The 23649-nt window shown below is 36.7% G+C and overlaps 1 protein-coding gene across 2 annotated transcripts in view; it reads left to right on the top strand.

Moving 5' to 3' along the window:
• ALPK1 (alpha kinase 1) overlaps positions 1-23649 on the top strand; it is a 142973-nt gene that overhangs the window by 49515 nt on the left and 69809 nt on the right. For both annotated transcript variants that reach the window (XM_030313240.1, XM_030313237.1), the window contains exon 3: positions 23304-23535. In XM_030313240.1, coding sequence (XP_030169100.1) covers positions 23415-23535 — 121 coding nt within the window. In that variant the 5' untranslated portion in view covers positions 23304-23414. The remainder of the gene's footprint in view (positions 1-23303; positions 23536-23649) is intronic.

The following is a 23649-nucleotide window of genomic DNA, read 5'->3' as shown; positions in this document are numbered from 1 at the left end:
CTGGGAGCATTCAAAGCTGGATTTCATGTAGAGTGGAATATGCTAATGAAATGTAAATGTCTATGGCAAACATTGCGTAATATCGAAACCCCTCAAAACTGAGCTTTGTCTCTTGCACAGTGGGAAACCAAACTTTATCATGTCAGAAGAAAAAGTAGAAAAGAAACAACCCTAATATGTTTCTGCCCTATGTATCTGCATCTGTAAAAAGTGAATTTAAATATATATACACATGTATATTTATATTTAAACTAAATTAAATTTTAAAGTCAGTGGGGAAAGCAAAGTCATTCAAAAATATCTTGATAGATCTGTGCCCAGAGATGGATGTGAAATAATCCATATTTGTAGAAAAGGATATATGCATAATATGGATTTTTTAAACACTGTTTTCAACACTATTTTTAAACACTATATTAAGTCTACAAAGGGCTTCACAAGGTTTCCCCCCATTTCACCTTAAAATTTTTATTTGTAATTTTTCCTTTTTTTTTCTACATCATGTCCTTCTGTTCAATAATGAAAAATACTGTGTCTCTATCATAATTTTCCATCTAGTTCTTTTACTACTAGGAAGCCAGTATGAGATTTGATTCATCTCTTAAAGCTACATATGTACTTAATTAAATTAAGGCCATTTTCACGTATTAGAGTTTTAGAACACATCTGACATTGGGAAGGTGAATTCATTATATGAGGTATGTGACTGGCAATCCATGTAACTGTGTATAGCATCTTGGACTCCACACACATGGTTCCCAAAGATTAAAAAGCCCTTAAAGAATTTCTTCTCAATTGCTGGGAAATAAAGATCCCAGGAAGCACATGGAACCGGGTGCTTGTGTGATCTTTCATTAGTTACTAGCATTTTCACTATGCTCAACCGAGTAGTTTAGGTTCTCTGCATTTTGTTGGTCAGTGGTGTGTGTGTGTATGTGTGTGTGTGTGTATTTTATACCTCAGTTTTTGAAGGGTTTGTCTCTGTAGACACTGAGGAGGAATGGTAATACATATTCATGAAAGAGTACTCTTTCCAGGCCCTGCTACCTCTGACAAAGCCTTAGCTGTTTCACACAGCAAGCTGACTGGGATTGTGTGTGAGGGCTGCATGGCCAGATTAGTGCAAACAGCAAGCCCACTCCTCTGCTTGTTAGGCCTTGCCTTCCTGACAATTTCCCCAATTGTCGCTTGTGACAAGGCTGTCATTAGGTGATGGCTTCTTTTGGCCATTTTCAGATAAAGATAATTTCCTTAACTTCCATTTTATTTGACAACAAGCAGTTTGGGAGAGAAAGGAAGTGCTTCAGTAGTTTATGGATTAGGGTTTTGTCACTTCAAAGGCATCTTTGATCTAAAAATATGTGCTGTACCAAATTCATTATGTCTTTCCTTAAAGAGCTTTTAAATTTATTGATCTTCTCCTCAATTATTCTCCTTTTACGTCCAGTAATGATGTGTGAGATGGTAGTGTTGGGAAAAGCCTAAGGAGGAGTGTGGGGAAAATGCAGCCAACTGGTCACTTCTAAGGCCATTACAAGAATGAAACAACAGGTGCTTTTGTTTAGTGTCGATTCTCTTCTGAATCCCCATGCAGACAAAGGCCCCTCTGCTGTTTATCACTCAACATAAAGATATCAGTACCAACAGGATAAGACAAAGTTATATTTGATATTATAACCTAGTAAAGCAAAAACCCCGCAATTTGTGTAAAAATTATGCCTGCAATTGTTTTCATTCTCACCATTGACTACTTGAGTTTCAAAAGCCTGTGTAAGAGTAATAGAGAAAGAGCAAGTGACTTCTTTGAGGACCAATAATTTGGCTTCCTCTAGAAGCAATATTACATTGTACTGAGGCTCAGCTTGCCAAAATTCTTAAAATTGGATCATTAGACTGCCACCGAGAGCAGAAAATAAGAGATGATGAATCCATATGTGAAAATTTACTTGAAAAGCCGAGCAAGATGAGCATTTACAGCTTCCATACTAGGTTCTCTTATTTAGAAGGTCTACTTAGCCTTTTCACCTTCCTTTTGCTGTTGTTGTTGTTGTTCTAAACAGATGTTATGCGGAATTATTGTGTTTTAAACAACACCTAGGACAAAGAAGTAAATAGTTTACATCTAAACTATCACGATTAACCATTGTCTTCTAATGCTTCACCTATAATAACTTCAATTTAGGACAGAGCAAGCCACTCCCACTTCTGCAGCTGGAAAAAGGGGGTTAAAACAAATGGCTTCATTTCTTTTTTCTTTTTTTTTGTCTCAATGTGTTATTTTATTAGCCTTTTGTCAGGCTATTTTAAAATTTAGAGATATCCAGATGGTTTTGATAATTATTTCATTTTAGCGAAGCATCATTTTAAAATCTTACACATTAAAAGAAATATGTAATTTAAAAGCATGACCTTAGGTTCCTAAAGGCAATAAAAATTGTTTCTTTTAAAAAGTCAGTTTTCTGAATTTCCAAAGACCAGTAGAACATGTCTTTCATTCTGAAAAACTCACTTAGAGGTTTGGGACTCTATCTTTAGGCCCTTAATACTCCTGTCCATAAAGTCAGGATTAAAAACAGCCCTCAAAACAAAATGTCAGAAGCATTTTCCATGTGTTAGTTATTTCATCCTTATCAAGAGGTGGATACTATTATTAACTCGATTTTACAGAAAGAAACTGAGGTGCAGAGAAGTTATGTAAGTTGGCCATTATCTCATATTCAGTAAGTGGTAGACCCAGACTTGAGTACTTGGATGCAAAGCTTATGTTGTTAATGGTAGGTCCTAGAAGACGTAGGATCTGGAATATCTCCTGGTACTGAACAAGTAAATGTTAGCTTTCTTCTTCCTCCCATCCTTCAGCTCCCCAGTCCTGGGCCCTTGTTCCACAGAGTCCAAGAAAATGGGAAGAGAGAGTAGGAAACAATAATGCGAAGGGGGCTGATCCAGGTTTCCTTCTGCCCGTGTGTCAGACGCAGGGGTGCTGACATGCCAAAATCTGATAAATTCAGACAGTGGGTTCATGGTTCATTGTGCTGTCTTTTCAAGGAACCTTCCACCCCTTCATTATAGACCTCTGATGTGATTTGTCTTGACTTCGTTTTAACCAGGAAACCTTATTTTAACTTCCTTGTGAAATCAGTAAGTGCCACTTTGGAGGAGGAAAGAAGTACTTTTTGAGCAAGAATGTTTTGTTTTGGAGAAAGATCTCTGTTTTGTCTTAGAGTTCACCTGCTCTGTAACACGTGAATGCACCACAGAAACTGGCAGGCAGCAACACCACCAGCCTGCCTCCGAGGAGACAAAAGTAAACACCCGTTTCAAAGAGATTGTGCTGAAATATGATATCAGCTGCAAGAGAGGGCCATCTCCTCTGGTCAAATGAGAAAAATCATATTATCCTCACTGTGGTATACAAATAGCTTGTAAGCCACATTCTCCATTTGAATGATAACAATAAAGTGCTAACCTCACTGCTGCCGGGCCAGGGCCAGCCTGATCCCATCTCCAAACACAAACACTTCTGCCTCGGTTTTGGCTGGGGGCTGTGCAGTGGCCTCCCAACCCCCACCTTTTCTTCCCCCCCTGTTAATTGGCTGAGACCACCAGAATTTGGAGGACACAGATGTCACTGATAGTTTTCCTAGGGAGCACATTCATGCCCATCTGTTGCAGCCTAGAAGGCTGTTCATATATCCACAAGGCCTTCATTTAATTCTTGTCAGAAAGTAATGTAAATCCAGTTTACCTCAGAGGTCGCAGCCGAGATTTATGCCAATGAGCCCCCTGCAATTTACACACACTGTAGTTGTATAGGATGAAAAGAAAGCCTTTCATGTTGGTGCATATTAACAAGAAAGCCTGCCTTCCGAGAGGGGCTTTTTGATTGAGGTTTCTCCTGATTTTAATACAGCCGATGCCAGTTGGTATACCCAGCTTTAGAAAAAGGAAAAAAAAAAATCTAATCTTTAAACTAAAGTTTCTTCTTTTATAAGATGTAAAAGAGAGAGAAATCCTAGCAAGTGGCACTGCCATGTCTTTAATTATCTGCTATGAGACAAAACTCCCCTGCACTTGCAGAAGATAGAGTGTGACAGGAGAGCGTGTTCTGGCCTGAAGTCTAGGGAGAATTCAGTTGTAAGCAATTGTCTTTCCAATGTGAAAATAGTAGTGGTGACCAGTTGAATTAGTCTCTGACTTTTCAGTTGTCTCTTTCTCGTATGTTTAGAGGAAATTATGGCATTCGATTAACTTTCTTTGGACCAGGCTGGGTAGAAATTGATTCATCAGTAAAGTGGAAGAGTACATACGTGATACATACTTATGTATTTATAAAATTATTGGGAGCCTACGAGTGCTTAAAAGGACTTCCATTCATCCTATCTTTCCATACATTTTCAAATATTCAGGACGGTATCAGTAAGCTGGAAGGCAAATAGTTTTAAAAAACACCCATCAGGTCAAAATCTTCTGGAAAGCCTGAATATGCTTTTTATGAAGTATATGACCATGGGCAAGTTACTTTAACCTCCATGACCTCAACTTTCTCATCCCTAAAGTGGGGATAATAAAGCCTATATTATAAGGTTTTGTGTCTTAAGTATCTTGCATAGGACCTAAGATAGAAAATATTCAACCTGTGATAATTTCCTTCTCCATCCTGCCTTTTGGCAGTGTCTGTGACAGCAAACTGTAGACTAAAACTGTTAGTTAACTTGGTTTAAAAACTCTAAGCATTCAAATCATCAGATTACTTTTTCATATTTTTTAAAAAGGTTAAACAGACATGAAGTTGGAGATTTTCTTTCCAGTTTGCAATTTTTGTTTTGAGTTGTTTAACTTTTGAATCCTGTAGAAAGTAGAATAATAGAAGTGTGTTACATAGTTTTGTTAAAAGCAGGCTTGGCTTCTCTACTCATTCAGTCCTAGCCTGTGATTTCCCAAGACAGTGTTAATAGGGGGCGTGCTTCTCTTGTTTTTGTAGACAGTGCTCATTTACCCATGCTAATGGCTTTGAAATATTGGTATGATTATTTTTGCACACATTTAACTTTTTGTTTATATCTTTGTTAGGATAATATTCAAATTGCCTTGTGCTTTCTAAGCACGTACTGTTAAAAGGGAAGTGCAGCAAAAAAGCCCAGATTATATGATGAGGATGGAGGTGGAATGGGCCGTAATTAAAATTATGTGTTGTTGGTAACTCATTAAGCAGACACTTCAAATACACATAGTCATAGTCTGGACTTAATTACAGAATCAGATGAAGCAGTGGCTTCACTTTAGAGAGTAGGGCTCACATTCACGAGGGCAAAGCACAGTTTTGTTGGCTATCCAAACTTTGTACTAGGCAGATTTAAAATAATTTCAAAATAGTTTTTTACCGCTTCTCAGAGTTTATCATTTCTTTTTTGCTTACAGTCTTTAAAACAGAATCTTTAAAAATTTTTCATTATACACAATTTCAAACGTACAAAATTAGAGGGGGCAATATAAGAAATCTGATATATTTTATTCAGTCTCAACGTCTAACAATCTGTAGCCAATCTTGCCTAATTTATACCCTTACTTTCTCCCCGCCTCCATGTCCCAGATGATTTTTGAACCAAATTTCAAACTGCGTGCAATTTCATGTATAAATATTTCAGAGTGTTTCCCTAAAATATATGAACTCTTTCTTTTCTTTTTTTCCTTTCTTAAATGAACTCCTTTTTGAAAAGCACAGTACTATTATCTCACCTTAAAAATTAACACTAATTCCTTAATATCATTTATTGCAACTTAATATTATTAGTGAGAAAATGGAAGGCCCCCCTCTATTATTTGAAAGATTATTATTTGGTGGATTATTTGGCTTTCATGTTACAAATTAGTTATTTTGCTCCCACAACACAAGAGTTTCATGAATACCCTTTTGTAACAACTTTTAATGTTGATTTATGTGGTCGGTGTGTTTTGTGATATGTGGTAGTATCTTCCTAGAATGAAAATTTGTCATTTTATTGGAAAATAAAAATTGTATCATTATTCTACTCCTACCTACCTTCATTGATTCATTTGGGTAAGTGTTTTCCAAACTTATTAGCTTCAAATGAAATTATGCATGGAAAGCCACTATATAAAACGGATGGAAATGAAATTGCTCTGGGGCCATGTTGCCGACCTCTCATTTGTCCCATTCTTTCCCCATGTGGGGTTTTGGTAAGTGAAATGCTTTTTTATAAATGTATACCATTTTCCCATTCTGATTTTCTGGCAAGACAAATTGCTATGTGAAACAATGTAAAGAATAAGAGAGGATTGCATACATAGCTGAAACGACAAGAAAATGACAACATACTTAATTTTTAAGCCTACTACCACTAAAAAGAATGTTTCACTTAAAGTAATTAAAATGTTTATTGTAATGGGAAAAATCTACTGTGTTCATAAATAATGGCCCCACTTCTTAGTTGACTATACTGGGGCCTCCTGGGAGGAGATGTATTTGCTCCCTGTCAGGATTAATCTATAAATGCAATCACCACTTAGACCTCATCAGTTCTTTCCTTCCCCTTCATTGGTCCCTCTGGAATTATATTACAGCTTGAGTAAGGTCAAAATTAGGATACTTTTTCCCCAGGAAAAACACAGCCATTGTTATTTCAGTGCTTTAAAATTTGACAATCAACCCAAGAGTTACTTCTTTGAACAGCCTGGAGTATACATTTCTGTCACAGAATCAATATTCTACCAAAGTAATGCATTCTGTTTTTCAGTGTGTTTATTAGTTTCTTTCCCACAAAATCCAGGGACACAGAGTTGTCTCACATAAAACCACAGTGGATTGTATGTTTAAAAGCCTGTGTCTAACACCTGCAGATAATCCCAGTGAGTTGCCATTTGAACTTGGACAACCACTGAATTTCTGACTTTATCTTCAAATGGGGGCCATATTACTAGCTATCTTCCTCACTGTAATCTTATAAAAGTAAGCTAATTCTCCGATTTCCTTTGTCCAGTTTTAATATGAATGTCTTTGCCTCCAACTTGTCTAAACGTAAGTAATCTCATCCTGGTGGGTCAGAATATTGCTTTGGAGTTTTTTTCATAAGCTAAATTATGTACTTATTTTACTTTCCCAATGAGGCTGTCTTTGAGGGTTGTCTATTCTGTTTCTTGGCAACCTTTAGAAGTATCAAGTACAATATATAATGGATACTCAACATATGCTTAACTACCATTCAGAAGTTTGCAAATGCAGTACATATTATTTTATATTTTAAGCCTGTAAGTTAGCTATCAAAGCTAAACCTTAAGGAAATAGTAAGAAACAGATCATTAATTTTTGCCAGGAAAAGATTGTATAAAAACTAATGTATTTCAGTTGCTTACTTTGATTTACTTATTTTAAAAAAATTTTCTGTTCTACACTGGCAAATATTCCTTCATTAGCTAAAAGCAAAGAATAGAATTAACACTAAGTCTCAGATCTCCATCCTTCTCATTAGGGGAAAGAGAAAATGTGAGTTCTTCTGCTTGAGGAGCTACCAAAGAAAGTGAGTGGAGTAGTTCAAAAGCAATAAAATTATATCCCCAAATCAGGTGATTGATGTTCTGAGCACATTTGCTCTGTGACGGAGCAACATTTTATCCAGTAACAACTCTTACTGAAAGTGAAGAATCCTGAAATTGTAAAACTGTACTCATTTTCCAAGTCAGCCTGATGAAAGGAGGGCCTGGAAGCTCTCTATAGGTTACAGAGAGAGCAGAAGCAGGTTTGGTTTTCTAATAGAGTCTTTCTGGCTCCTAAAATGACTCCCGTTAAGGACTCTGTGCACTTGTATATACCTTAGGATGCATATAAGCTGTCAACAAGTAAGTAAACAAAAAATTAAACGTGCTACCTTTTCTTTATAGACACCTTTCCCCCCACCTTAAGACCACACAGGAGTGGTAAAATCCTGCTGTAAACTCTCCTATAGGGCCCCTCACCCCGGGGCTGTACGTGGTTGTCACTATGTTCAATTAGTTTGGTGTGTGAATATTTGCCTCATCGAGCGATATTTTTGCCTTTGTGCCCTCCAAGTGTGTGGATATCCAAGTGTGTGGATATCCCGGCGGTTCTCCCTCAACAGTCTCTTGCCACTAGAGAAAATTCAAGTCGTATTTGTTCCCAGGCCAGTAGGAGGCTCCCTGCCAAGACCCATCGGCTGCTGGTGACATGCACACGCTGTGTGAATCACATGGCCACATGGTGGACTTTTATTATGTCGGCCTGGGAGTGTGGTCTGCCAAACCCCAATCCAGAAGCCCACCCCCTGGCGCCTTTGACATTTTAAGTAAAAAATAAATAAAGAGCTTTGTGTGTATCTCAGAGTGAAGAAGAAGATGTGGGGTTGGGGGTGTTTCTGTCTGATCTGTAATCCGATAGACGTTCTTTCCCTTAGCCACGTCAGGGCTCACTTTCCTGCCACCTCAGATAGGGGAAAGGCTGAGTACTGGAGGCAAAGGCTGATTAAACCAAGTTGGCTGGGTTTTAAGGGCTTTTCTTTAAGCAAGTAAAACTCACATTTTTCTTCCTGAAAATATCTAACTGGTTATAATATTTCAATTCTCTAACATATTTTTATTCATTAATGAATGTGAATCTGGAGAACTATTTAGGGAATAGTCCCATTACTACAGGACTTTATACTGGGGAAAATAGCAACATATCAAGAATCTGAAAACTTTGCATCACCAAGCAATTTTCTCTCTTAAGAACATAAATGCTAATTAAGTCAATAAGGAAATCAAATCCAAATAAGGTGAAGAGAAATTAGGTGACCCTTTAAAAAATGAAATTTTATTTCTTGAAAATTTTATTAATAACAATAACTGACCACTATGGAGCACTTATTGCATATGCTAGGCAATGTTCCTTGTGTTCTATATATAATATATTATATTTACATTATTATAGTTATCTAATATCATAATATAATCCAATCGATCCTTATAAAACTCTGTGAGATTGGTTCTATGATTACTCTTTTTTACAGACAAGGAAACTGAGACATGATTTATCTCAGGCGGCTCAGCTAACAAGCAGCAGTACTGAAATTTAAAGCTGAGAACCCTGACTGCAAAGTGCTTGGCTACCCAGTGATGGCTTAGACACTGAAAGGGCAATTCCTCATTTTACTCTCTTCATTTTTCTGCTTCTATAATTTCAGAGCCCCCTCATCCCTTTCCTCCAAGACACAGTGTTCTTTCGTAGGCTATCTCAATCCGAATCTACATCAAAACAACTCTCCTGGCTGTGAGAATTACAAATACAAATTTGAAATATTTTGTTGCAAAAATAACTTTAATCCCCACATCAGCTGGCCTCATCAAAAGTCTGTAATGTTTCATAGCCCTGGCAATTTTATATCATAGTATACGTCATGCCATTTCCATTTGCATACGGCACCATCGCCTGGCCTTTCCTCCTAGTCCACCCCGGGGACATCCAGCAGGTTTGCCATTCTGGGTCTGTCACACAGAGCATCTCAGTTGCCTCATCAACAAAACACAGACTACATTAATGGTCAAGTCAGCTCCATTTTTTCTTTTAAAGATTTCTCTTCCAGTGAAGTTATTCTTGCTGTGTTTTTCTCTGGAACTCTGGTATCCATTTAATGAGAAGGTGTGTTTGAAGGACAAGTCCTTAAAACTTGTTATATTCCTATCCTACTTGTCCAGAATTCCTATCCTGATCATTGCTTGGGACTTTGGGCAAGTTACTCAACCTCCTCCTCCTTCTGATACGTCACCTAGAGTTTGGGTGGGCAATATCTGCCTCCTAGAGTATAGTTGTCACTTTGAAGGCCCTTCAAAGTTTGTAAAATAATTTTTTCTTGCTCTGTGAATGCCCCCAGTGTCATGGAAGCTCTGGATTTGGGGACGTATGGAGTTAGTAAATGTGGCAGCTCTTCTCTTATTTCGGGTGCAAAACTACAAAGAAAACTCTTCCTGGAAGCACCACTTGGAAGTACAGGATCCTTGAGCCAGACCAGATGGCAGGTTTGGCTCACCTTGACCTGAGATGTTACTCTTCTAGCCATGGGGGCCGGGCTTCTAATTCATCGGATGTCACCATGGCTGATGGAGTGGGTAACTGTAGCTGCAGAGTGTGAGCAACAACCCCCACGATGATGACCTTTTTTTTCCCCTCCTCTTTCTTCCTGAGGCCAACAGGTAACCCATTCATGACCCGGAACACTCTCATTGCACTTTCCTGTGCAGTCAAGTTGGATAAACACATTCAGCAGTCAGCAACTGAAGAGGGTGGGGCACAAGGGCAAGAGAGACAGAGACAACTTTGAGAGAAGGGACAACTTTGGTCTCCAGTCTCCTGTTCTAACAAGGTGTGGCCTTTAGGCTGGAAGTCTTGATATAAAAGAGCCACAGGAAAAAACTCTTTCATTTATAGAATTCCCGAAAATCTTTTCTTTTTTTAATTACATACACTCCTTCATTTTCTTTGTAAATGGAAAGAAAAGGTGAATTGAATTTCTTGGCCATCTAGTGTTTGTGAAATTAATGGTTCAAACTGCCTGTCTTATTATTTCACTAGTCACTGCTAACTCATGGATCCTTAATACAAGATGAGGATCTCCTCCTTGGAGTCTCTTGTCATGCCACTCCCCAACTAGATTTCTTTTCCTCACTTCTCTCCCCAACTATTTCAGATCCTACCTCCTTGAAAAGTCCCAGTGCAAGTGCCCCTTCCTACTCTGAAAGGTTCTTTCTCTCTCAATGGAATCACTGACTCCAATCCTAAGGGCAGGAAATGATATTTATTACCTGTGCAATACTCCTAGGCTTGAGTTTCTATTTTCCGCTTTTTAATTTTTTCATTAAATGTCAAATAGGTATCAAAAAACTATAAAATAGGGGCACTTGGGTGATTCAGTTGGTTAAGCGTCGGACTTTGGTTTAGGTTATGATCTCACGGTTTGTGGGTTCAAACCTTTCATCAGGCTCTGAACTGACAGTGTGGATCCTGCTTGGGATTCTCTCTCTCTCTCTCTCTCTCTCTCTCTCTCTCTCCACCCCTCCCCCACTCACGCTTTTTCTTTCTCTCTCAAAGTAAACTTAACAAAATTATAAAATAGGTGTAGTATACCGAGAACATGATGAATGCTCATAAATCAAATAGTCTGAGTAAAAAACGTACCACTTTCTTTGACATTTCCTGTGTTCATATGCTTCCCCCTCATCTTCTTCACTCTCCCCTCAATAAATCCACTGTTGTTAATTTTTAGTTTATCATTCCCTTACTTTTCTTTGTAATATTACCATATATATTTGTATCCTATAATAATATATTGTTTAGCTATAAACATTTTTATGCACATATTCGTCTGTGACGTGCTTTTTTATATTTCTAAGATTCATCCATATTGCTATATGTAACTGTAATTCATTCACTTACTTGCTTATTCTATCCCAGTGTATGACTACACTTCAGTTTTTAATTAACTTATTTTTTTTTTAAGTTTATTTTGAGAGAGAGGGAGAGAGAGAAAGTGAGGGAGGGGGAGAGAGACAATCCCAAGCAGGCCCCATGCTGTCAGCGCAGAGCTTGATGCAGGGCTTGAAGCCATGAACCATGAGACCATGACCTGAGCCAAAATCAGGGGTCAGACACTTAACCAACTGAGCCACCCAGGCACCTCTACACTTCGGTTTTTTAATCCATTCTCCTCTTGATGGGTAATGGATTGTTCCTTTTGTTTGCTATTACAAACTGTGTCACTGTGAACATGCTCATATTTCCTAGACACAGGTCCCAAGATTTTCTCCAAACTAGAATATCTAAGAGTGGACACTGGGTCATAGTGCACCCACTAGGTGCATTTTTTTTTTACTTTACTGTGTAATGTCAAACTACAGTTTCCAGTTTCCAACAATAGTGAATGGAAGTAACAGTGACTATTCTTGACAACTGTTATCCAACTTAAATTTTTTCTAATCAAAAAGTTGTGAATGGTCATGGTTTGAATTTGTATTTCCTGATTACCAATGAGCTTGGACACATTTCACGTGTTCATTGGCCATTAATATTTTCTCTTGTGTGAAGTGTCTGTTCAACTCTTGTTCATTCTTTTTCTACTATGAGATTGGTCCTTTTCTCAAGGATTTATAGGAATTCTTTGTATATTCTCAATAGAAATCCTTTGACAGTTACATACATTGCAAATACTTTCTCCCAGTTTATGACTTGTCTTTTCACTTTCTTTATGGTGTCATTTTACTAATCAGAAGTTCATCTCTCACTAATTAAATATCAATCTTTTGTGATTTGCTCTTTTTATAAGTGTTTGAGAAATTCTTCCCCAACCAATGGTCAAAAGGATATTCTGTCTTAGATATTCTCCTCTAAAAGTTGCATACTTTTGTCTTTCACATCTAAGTCTTTAACTAGTATTGATTAAAAAAATAACCAATTAGCTCAAGGTCATGTATTGAGCTAGTGTATTAAACCAAATTCCCATATATACATGTGTCTCTTGCAGAACTATATTTAGAAAGGCAATTTGCCTATCCTAGTGCCAGTAATTTTTTGCATGATTTAATATGATTTTATTATTAATTATTGACATCTGTTATGATACTCCCCGCTCCTCCCTTGTTATTTTTCATTAGAAGTATCTTGATTATTCTTGAACTTCATCCTTTCACATAAATTTTAGAATCATCTGGTCAGGTTGGCACACAAACACATGTTCAGCTGTAGCAATTTTTATTGGAATTGCATAAAGATGGAAATAAATTTGGGAAAAATTGCTATCTTAATAATATTGTGCTTTCCAGGCCACTACCATAGAATATTTCCTCATGTATTTAGATTTTCATTAATGTCTTTCAATGAAGTAAGTTTTATAATTTCTTTCCAAAAGTCTTACATAGTTATTATTAGAATTATTCATAGGTTACTTCATATATACACACATATAAGTTTTAATTATACTTTACATATTTTATGCCATTGTAAATGGTGTATTTTTATTGTTACATGTTTTTAGCTACTTGTAGAGTTAAGGATATTTTGCATAAGACTGAATTTATTGGCTTGTTGGATGTTTGATAAAATTTTACTGGTAAAACTGTATGTTCCTGGTGTTTTCTTTGTAGGAAGGTTTTTCAACTACTGATTACATTTCTTTAAGATTATGGGACCGTACAGGTTTTCTGTTTCTCCTTGGTTTCTTTTAAGTAAGTTATGCTTTTATATGAATTGCCATTTTATTGTTTTCAAATGTATTGGTATATAATATTTCATTATTCACTTGTTAGCTTTTTAAAAATCTCTGTAGTATCTGTTAATGTCCCCTCCTAAGATTTTTAGTCCTACTTTTATTTGTTTGTTCTCTATCTCTTGATCGCTTTTACCAGCAGTTTGTCAATTTCGGTGGTCTTTTGAAAGAACTTTATTTTATTGAGCTTCCTATGGAATATTTGTTTTTTCCATTAATTTCTGTTTCATTCCATTAATTTCTATTCTTTTTTTTATTTCACTTTTTCTACCATTTATTTTTTCTATTCATTTCCTTACTTTTGGTTATTTAAGTTTAACTCATTAAATTTCCCTCATTCTTTATTTCTATTGTAAGTATTTTGGCTATTAATTTCCTTTTATGTTCCACTTTGAATTCCACATATTTTTTTTTTCAACGTTTATTTATTTTTGGGACAGAGAGAGACAGAGCATGAACGGGGGAGGGGCAGAGAGAGAGGGAGACACAGAATCAGAAACAGGCTCCAGGCTCTGAGCCATCAGCCCAGAGCCTGACGCGGGGCTCGAACTCCCGGACCGCGAGATCGTGACCTGGCTGAAGTCGGACGCTTAACCGACTGCGCCACCCAGGCGCCCCGAATTCCACATATTTTGACATGCAGTATTTATCATTCCATTGTAATACTCTCTAATTTTCATAATGATTCCTTCTTTGACCTGCAAATTATTTAGAACTGTATTTCTTAATTTCCATCTATTTGAATATTTTTCTAGTAATCTTTTTGTTATTGATTACCTTAATTGCCTTTCAGTCATACAATGTCATATTCAAAACATTAATCTGTTTTCTGATTTGTTGAGATTTGTCTCATAGCACAGTAAACCTTAAATTCTTACAAATGTTCCTTCCAGGCATGCTTGAAAGTAATGTATAGACTGCCATTGATATGTTGTTTCATAAATATCTATTCAATCAAGTTTGTTAATTGTGTTGATCAAATCAGTGATATCATTACCACTTTTTTTTTTGTCTGCTTAATGTATTAGTTTCTAAAAGAGGTGTGTTAAATTTTCCCACTATGATTATGTATTTGCATATTTTTCTTTATGGTTCTTTTTTTTTTTTAGAAACATTAAGCAACCTTTTAAAAAATTTTTTTTAATGTTTATTTTTTTGAGAGAGAGAGACAGAGTGGTAGCAGGGGAGGGGCTGAGAGAGAGGTAGCGAGACACAGAATCCGAAGCAGGCTCCTAGCTGTGAGCTGTCAGCACAGAGCCCAATGCAGGGCTCGAACCCAAGAACCATGAGATCCATGGCCTGAGCTGAAGTTGGACATTTAACCGACTGAGCCACCCAGGTGCCCCTATTGTTCTTTCACTTTTTGTTTCATATATATTAAAAGCTATACTCCTAGATGCATGTACATTTAGAATTGGTATACCTTCCTGGTGAACTGAACCATGTATCATTGTAAAGTAGCTTTTTTATCTTTATTAATGCTTTTTGCCTTAAAGTCTGTTTTGCCTGATATTAATATACTTTCTTTTATTTATTTATTTTTATAATTTTTATAATTTTTTTAACTTTTAAATTTTATTTTTATTTTTTTAAAGTTTATTCATTTATTTTGAGAGAGAGAGAAAGCATAGGTAGGGGAGGGGCAGAGAGAGAGGGAGAGAGAGAGAGAGAAAACCCCAAGCAGGCTCTGCACTGTCAAGTGCAAGCCCAGTGTGGGGCTTGAATTCACAAACAGTGAGATCATGACCTGAGCCCAAGTCAAACGCTTAACCAACTGAGCCACCCAAGGGCCCCAATTTTTTAATTTTAAAGAGAGCACGCTAGTAGGGGAGAGAGGCAGAGGAAAGAAGAGAGAGAGAAGCTTAAGCAGGCTCTATGCTCAGGGCAGAACCTAATGCTGGGCTAGATCCTGTGACCTTGGGATTATGACCTAAGCCAACATCAAGAGTCGGAAACTCAACCAACTGAGCCATCCAGGCGCCCCAATATACTAACTTTCTTTTAGTTAGTATTTTTCTAATATATCTTTTTCTTATTACCTTTAAACTTTCCTTATTCTTATGCTTTAAGTAAATCCATGTGACTATTTTTAAAATCAACTCTACCTTTATCTTTTAACTATAGCATTTAGTTCATTTATATTTATTGGAAATACTGATATAGTTAAATTTATTTCTGTCATCATATTTTGTATCTTAAATTTATACTGACTTTTCCTTGTTTTTTTTCCCCTTTTCTTTTCTTGCCTTCCTTTGGATTGTTTTGTTTCTTTTCATGTTTTACCTTCTACCAGTTTGAAACTTACATGTTTTATTTTTAAAAGATTATCTTAGAAGTTTTTATCACAGTCTAAAGTTAAAATCTCCCTACCTCCTGTCAATTCCAAGATCTAAAAACACTTTGACATCAATCACTCTCCTCCTCATATATATGTTGTTTGTATTTATATGTGTTTTTTTTCCTATTTCTTAATCTCATAAGACATTGTTATTGTTGTAGCTTTATACAATCAGTATTTATATTTAGCCAACATTTCACCACTATTTTTGTTTATTATTTTCCCTTCAGTCTCAGGCCCTTCATCTGTGATCACTTTCCTTCTATGTAAACTATGTACTTTAGGGATTTCTTTAGTAAGAATCTGTTGATGTTTATTTTTAAATATTTTTATTTTTCAAGGTTTCCCCCCAATATATTGAAGATATCCTTTCACTGTCTTCTAGTTTCCATTGTTGCTTTTAGGTAGGTAGCTATAAATCCACTGTTGTTTCTTTGAAGGTGCTGTGTTTTCTCTCCAGTGACTTTAAAGATCTTCTCTGTGCCCTTGGTATTCCCTAGTTTTGCTATGATATTTCTAAATATGGATTTTTATTTATTTATTTAATCTGCTTGAATATTATGGGTATTTTAATTAATGTCTTTCTCCTGTTCTTAAAGTTCTTAGTCATTATCTGTCCAAACATTTCTTTTGCTTCTCCCTCTTCTTCCCATCAAGGATTCTTATGAGGCATATGTTAGAGCTTTTCCATCAATTTTCCCTGTTTCTGAACCTCTCTTTTGTATTTTCTCTCTCTGCCTTTTTTGTTGTTGTTGCAGTTTAGATATGTTCTGATTTATCAACAGTTTAAAAATTCTATCTTCAGCCAGAACTAATATTTGACTAAATCTATTTAATTCATAGATTTAAAAATTTTTTAACTATTATTTTTTCATTTATAGAAATTCTATTTGATTCTTTTTCAATCTGCCTATACCTTTGTATAGTTTCCTGTTCTTAACTCATATACTCAATATATTCTTTCACATCTTTAAGCATGTATATTTTGTAGTCTGTATCTGATAATTCCATTAACTAAATTCTTTGTGGGTCTGATTTTACTATCTGTTGTTTCTTCTTTCATCCATTGTTTCCTTTTACCTCATGCATTTTGTGAGTTGGCCAGGGACTCATATTTCTTGGTATTTTATAGGTGGAGATTCTTTGAAGCCTAGTTTGAAGTCAGATTCCTTTAGAGAAGATTATGTTTCATTCCACCAGTTGCCTGAGAAAACCACCAACCTAGGACCTTTCTTTTTTTTTTTTTTTTTTCATGAAATTCGCGTATGTAAAACTACCTTTTATTTGCTCTAGCCATTTTTTTTTTTTTTTTGAGAGAGAGAGAGAGATTGAGGGCACAAGTGATCGAGAGGCAGAGAGAAAAAGAGAAAGAATCCCACGAGGGTCAGAGAGAGAGAGAGAGAGAGAGAGAGAGAGGCAGAGCTCATGTTCACCTGAAGCAAGGCTCATGCTCATATGATACGGGGCTCACTCACCCATTGTCAGACTCGAACTCATGAACCATGATAATCATGACCTGAGTCAGATGCTTAAACAACAAGCCACCCAGGCACCATGCTGTAGCTATTTTAAATAACAAGCACAGGGTTAGAATATTATTTATCTCTCATGATGTTGAAAAATATCATATAAAAAGCTAAGGAATGAATGAAAAAAAATGATTAGGTATTTGACATGTTTTCAATAAACACATGTGATCTTGAAAAACATCGTATAAAAGCTAAAGAATGAATTAAAAAACGATTTGGTATTTGACATGTTTCCAATAAACAGTTAATTAAAAAATTCACATGAGCTCTGCATGTTGCCTGGGTCGGGATGTCATTATGTTATAAGTGGACTTTACAAGGTATGTTCTCCTGAAGCTTTAGGATCATTTTTAAATAACTTGTTTTAAAGTAATTATTAGCCAGAAGTTTTGTAGATCTGTGGAAATTCTCAAGAGAAAAAAATCTGGTCTCCCTCAAGAGGCAGCATGTTTTGCCACAGGCAAATTTCCTGAGAGGTGGCAGGAGAGGATGAGGATTCACTTTTAGCTTGCCCTTACACTAAAGGATCAACCTTTACTGGGACATCAGTTTTATGCAAGGGAACAGTGTCTTCTTATACATTCCAATTTGGGTAGACCTTCGGTTTTATTTCCTATCTTCCCACACTCCAAGATCGTGAAAACCAAAGTTTCAGCTTACAGTGTTTGCAAATACACTCAAGGCAAAAGCTAACTTCTGTACTGGCTAACCTTCTGGGTTCCAGCTTTTTCTTGGTTTGTTTTCTGAGTAGTCCTTCCTTTCTTATCATTTTTTTTTAATGTTTATTTATTTTTGAGACAGAGAGAGACACAGCATGAGCAGGGAAGGGGCAGAGAGAGAGGGAGACACAGAATGTGAAGCAGGCTCCAGGCTCTGAGCTGTCAGCACAGAGCCCGACGCGGGGCTCGAACTCATGAACTGTGAGATCATGACCTGAGCCGAAGTCGGACGCTTAACCAACTGAGCCACCCAGGCACCCCCTTTTCTTGTCATTTTTACTGATACATTGTAGATGTGATAAAGGGCGTTTGCAGCATTTTTACTTGTTTTTAGTGGGAATGTTGTTCAGAATGTATAGTCTTCCATACCACTAGAATAGAAGTCTACCCTTTTGGGTTTTGGTGACTTAGAAGTTGCCTTCTCCTTCTCTTTTTATTCAGTTTTAAAATGCTAACAATGGCTGTTATCCAAAAATATCTATCCAAGCCCTACAGTTGTCTTACTCTCCAATCAGTTCTCTTTCTACTTTTGTGTCCCCACTTGCACGGACCAGTACCAGAGGCACTATGGACAGAATTTGTGTGTGGGGTTGCTCAGGGGAAGGTGAAAAGGTGGAAAAAGCTGCATTGTCATTGCTGGTGACTGATCAGAGAAATGTATTCTTGTTGTTCTTCGTTAGATACCAGAATAGAACAATATGATAAACGATTTTGAATGTAGATGAAAAAGTAATTTGAGTATAATTATTCATTTATATGTGAATCAAATGAGCTCTGTATGTTCGCTTGTGAGTCTAACCAAACATTAATTGAATTCCAACAAAGATATTTTAAACTGAGACTTTGGACTATAATCCTGTTTAATATTTTAATGTACTTATGTCTTATTCCCATAATTATATTATAACTCCTTGACAGTGTAGGCTTCTTTATGCCTCTACTTCTTTATGCTTCCCCACATCATTTGGCTTAAGGATTATGACTAGCTGGCTGGTGGATTATTACAGAAGTGGCAGCTAGTAGACCATGGAATGCCTTTGGAATTCTTTTATTTTCTTTGATTTACCCCCAAAGGAGTACTAATTGTCCAAGAAAAAGACTCACAAATGCCAAAAGAAATGGGGTTTTGAATAATACACTGATTTGCCTTCTCTTAATGATGGCTGATTTCTCAATTATCTCACAACTCATCCACTCAGCTGTATTCTAGGTCACCAACAGAAATAAAATACACAAATATCAAAATTCCAAACATGGAATATATGAACACATGACCATTTGGCTATGTGCGTGCATGTGTGCCATAGATTCTAACTTTGTTGGATATCTAATATTATCCGGGAAGTATCTGTTTGTATGTTCTCTTGCTCTTGATGGCCTCTTTCTATTTAATTTTTTGAAAAAATGTATATAGGGGATGTCAAAATAGAAAAAATAATTCTTAGATTACAAAAAATATGGGGAAATTAACATTATTCAATTTAGGAATAGGTACAGCTCACAGAATGCCACAGTTCAGGGAGCAAAAATTGATATGTGTTGAAATTGAAAATGATTCTTTTATAAAGGAAGCTGACCAAAATTTCCAGCAGGATCATTGCCTGAAGGAAAATTTTCTAGGCTCCAGCCTCTGTTATGCTTAACAATGAACCATACAAGTCTGGACAGATGGTTGGATTCCAAAGTGTTTCTCATGTTACAGTATTTTCTTCCTATTGTCTCTCCTGAATTCTGCAGGGAAATGAGAAAATGCTATAACTTTCAAAAAGTATAAAGAATATTTTCAATATATTTTGGGAAGTCCCAAGTACTAAACATTAATTATCCTGGAAATCTTCTTTTCTTAGAAATGCTTTCTTGGTTAGAATCCAATTGTTTATTCTGGACAGTATGACTTATCTTTCTATCTTTATTGCTAGAAATATAAAATATAAGATGCATTTATGCCTTTTCCTAGGTCTCTTTTATGTTCCCTGTCTCAGAGTATGGTAACTGTCCATTCAACTTTGAGCTATGGTGAGCCACAATCTTGGGACTCATTTTAAGACCATATCTATCCAACAGCAACACTGCATTTATTCCCTAAACAGCCCTCAAATTTGTCCAACTTTCTGTCTCTATGACTCTGGCCCAAAGTTCTGATATTTCTCATCTAGATTATTACAATAAATGCCTAACTAATCTACCTGCAATCACCTTTTTCCTCTCTGCCCCCAAAACACCCTATAGCCAAAACAGAATGAACTTTTCCAAATGCAAATCTGGTCATGTTCCTCCTGCTACCAGTAGTTTCCTATGACTCTTGGGTTAAACACAAGATTCCTTACCTGGCACACAGGGCCCTGAACAGCCCCTACCTACTTCTCCAAACTCACCTCATCAACTTTCTCCTTTTATCTCTAGTTAAACTAATTTGGCCTTCTTTCATTTCCTCTATATTTCTATCTGCATTACGGCTGTTCCCTACCATTTTAATTTCATTAAGCCCCGTTCTTCTTACAGAGTTTAATTCAAGCATCATATCCTCAAAGAATCTCCCATTAACCTGCTCTAGTTTCACCCAAATTATTAGGACAAGTCCTGTTGTTTGCCCTCACAGAACCACATTTCTTATCTCTCTTTCACAGCACTTAGACAAAAGGAAGAGATTTATGATCCTGTAGACATTAGGGTTTCAAGTGAGGGAACAAAAGCAGAGTTATATTTATTTAGTAATCAACCTCTAAGATTCAAGCCAACATTTCTAAACCACAGAGAAAAGTATGCATAAGAATATTATACCTAAGTGTTCTCAAAAGAGCCAAGAATTATGCAATAAATAAGTATCAGATATTCTTAGGCAAAATAGACAATCTGCTGAGTATGTAATTTAAGACCTCGAAAGATATTAGCAATTGTTCCCACTTAACCTCCTTAAAATAGAGATAAGAAAAATGAGTCTCCACAGTGAACCTCAGAGGTCTCACAAATAGTTGACGATAGAGAATGAAGTGGAATTAGTCACAAATATCTGTTGAACACTATTATGTGTAACAGTTTTCCTATATCCAAGTCCACTATTCATTACTACATGCTCTTTCTGTTTAAACATTTATAGAAACAGAGCAATTAAAGTTTATTTTAATTTGTCAGTATAACAAAAGACTACCTCCTACCTTAAGAGGATGATATGGCAGCAACAAAACATTATTCTAAGCCTTTAGACAAAGGAATGGTATGCTATTAACATTACATCACAGTACAGGATTATTTCTTTGTGCATGAGTTCTTCATATTTTCTTATTATACTCCTCTTTCTATATGAGGTCCTAAAAAAGATCCTAAAAAGAGAACCCCCTTCTTCCTTTCATTCTGAAGAAAGAAGAGTGTGTCCTACTCACCTTCAGTTAATTTCAAGCAAGGTTTGTTAAGTTTCTCAATTACCAACTGCATTTCTCAATCTCCATGCTAACCCTCCATTAGAGCACAGCTCCCTTTTTCAGGAATGGTGGGCCATTCCATTGCTACATGGCTTCTTGCTCGTGCTATTCCACTAATTAGCTCTCTGACCAGCCCTTACTTCTTGGTTCCTTTCGTAGAAAGGCAAGCTAATGGCCAGCTCTTACCACACAACATTCACTTAAAAATACTTGAGCTAAAAGGGACATTGGAAACCATTTAGTACCACAACCCAATCCAGGCAGGAATACTTTCTGAAACATCTTAAACAGAAGAGAGATTTAATTTTACTTATGCTTAAATGCATCCAGTAACTAATTCATCACAATCTCACTTCTGTGAATTCTCTTTCAAGAAACAGGAATTTTGTATCCAAGTACTGTACTTGTGTTCTTCACCAACAATACACCATTATTTTAAGGAAACAAGCCTGTAACATCCTGAAACTTTGCTTTGGCAGTTTTCTGTCTAAAGAACGTGTGTGTGTTTTCAAACCCAAAGTATATAAAGTATACCAGCCAGGTTAGAATGAAAAAGTGAAAAGTTTATATTACACAGTTAGTTCATCTTTCATTTTCTGTTCCCGTTAAGGGAAAAAAAAGAAAGAAAGAAAAATATTTTCTTACTATTTAAAATTCAAGAGTAGCTTCTTAAAATGAGACTTTTTATCCCAACACCTACGCAATAATTCATGACTTTAATATTTTTAATGATTACTTCCCTGCATGTATAAGCCAGGAGATGAAGCTACATGAGCCATCCATACATTTGTTACTTCCTTCCCTTTCAGACTCTCTTGCTTTAGTAATAAAATTCTATGTGCCCTAGGGGCGCCTGGGTGTCTCAGTCGGTTAAGCGTCCCACTTGGGCTCAGGTCATGATCTCGGGGTTTGTGAGTTCGAGCCCCGTGTTGGGCTCTGTGCTCACAGCTGGGAGCCTGGAGCCTACTTCAGATTCTGTGTCTCCCTCTTTCTCTGCTCCTCCCCTGCTCACACTCTGTCTCTCTCTCAAAAATAAATAAAGATTAAAAAAAATTTTTTTTAATTCTATGTGCTCTATAAGAATGTCTAAGCCCTATAGCAGCTCCACTCTATTCTGGCAAACTCAGGAAGAGTTTCTTTGTTTCATTTGTTCATTGTAAACAAAGGAAGTTTGTTTTGTTTACAGTGTACATTCCTTAATAAAGGGAAGATTTATAGATAATAAGATAGTATTCTTATTTATTTATTTGTTTATGATCTGTAAGATAATAAAGATGTGTTAATTCAGTAATTTTATGGTATTTATTTGCCAGGTACTTTTGTACTGTTAGTAATTTATTTTGTTCGTGAAATTACCTTGACTGCAATAGATCATTATAGTATATTCATATTTACATATGCAATCTGTCATCCAAAAATTCATCCATACACTAGATCTAGGAAATTGGGCTTTCTGGGATATCATTTCTCTATTTTATTTGGCAATACGCCTAGCGGTGAAGAGCTTTAAATTTGGCATCTGTCATTGCCTATCTTGGTCCAAATTATATGATGCTAAATACCATGAAGAATACTTCACAGGGGAAATCAGTAGTGGGTTATGAGAATGGTAAACTTCATATCACCATGTGCTTGTATCTGAATATTAGAACTGTTAGCCAGATGCTTCCTGTAGACTTCCAGAGAGACAGAAAGTGCGGTGCCACTGGGATCCAGAGGCACTGATGGGAAGTATGCAGAAGATACATAAATCACAGAGTATATTCATTTCATTTGGCTTCATGGGATTCCACTGACATCACTGCGGGTAACCAAGGTCTGCACCAAGACCCTCTCCCTTCTGCTCTCTGACGCCTTCGAGGTGCTGCCCATCTAGACCAGGCCCTGCAGTAATTTCACACACTCCCCTAATAAAGTCCTCCAGGGCTGTCATGTATTTTCATGTGTTTGCCCTATTATCCCTCCCTGCTTGAGTCTTACAGATAATTGATGATGCTTCAGTTAATCATCTTTCTCTCGCTTTTGTTCACCAGGTACCTTCGCCTTGAAGGGGCTCTTTTATTGAGAATCGATGTCTTCTTCTGGGTAATTGATCACCATAGACCCAGGGACACTTGACTCATCGTTGAGGAAGAGTAATCATCATGAATAATCAAAAAGCCGTAGCTACACTACTGCAAGAGTGCAAGCAAGTGCTGGACCGGCTCTTGTTGGAGGCGTCAGATGTGTCGGAGGAGGACAAGAGCAAGGACCAGCAGTGCAGAGGTGAGGTCCTGAGGAGAGGCGCTGGGGGGAGGGAGAAGCCAGCAGGTTTGCTCTCAACTCCCCTGCCTGAACGACATGTTTTCATCTCTGCCCTATTTTTCTTCTCTTGGCAGA

Source organism: Lynx canadensis, chromosome B1, assembly GCF_007474595.2.
Source record: "Lynx canadensis isolate LIC74 chromosome B1, mLynCan4.pri.v2, whole genome shotgun sequence".
NCBI classification, from domain to species: domain Eukaryota; kingdom Metazoa; phylum Chordata; class Mammalia; order Carnivora; family Felidae; genus Lynx; species Lynx canadensis.
Note: the sequence above shows the minus strand (reverse complement) of the source record. Positions and strands in the feature narration are given on the sequence as shown.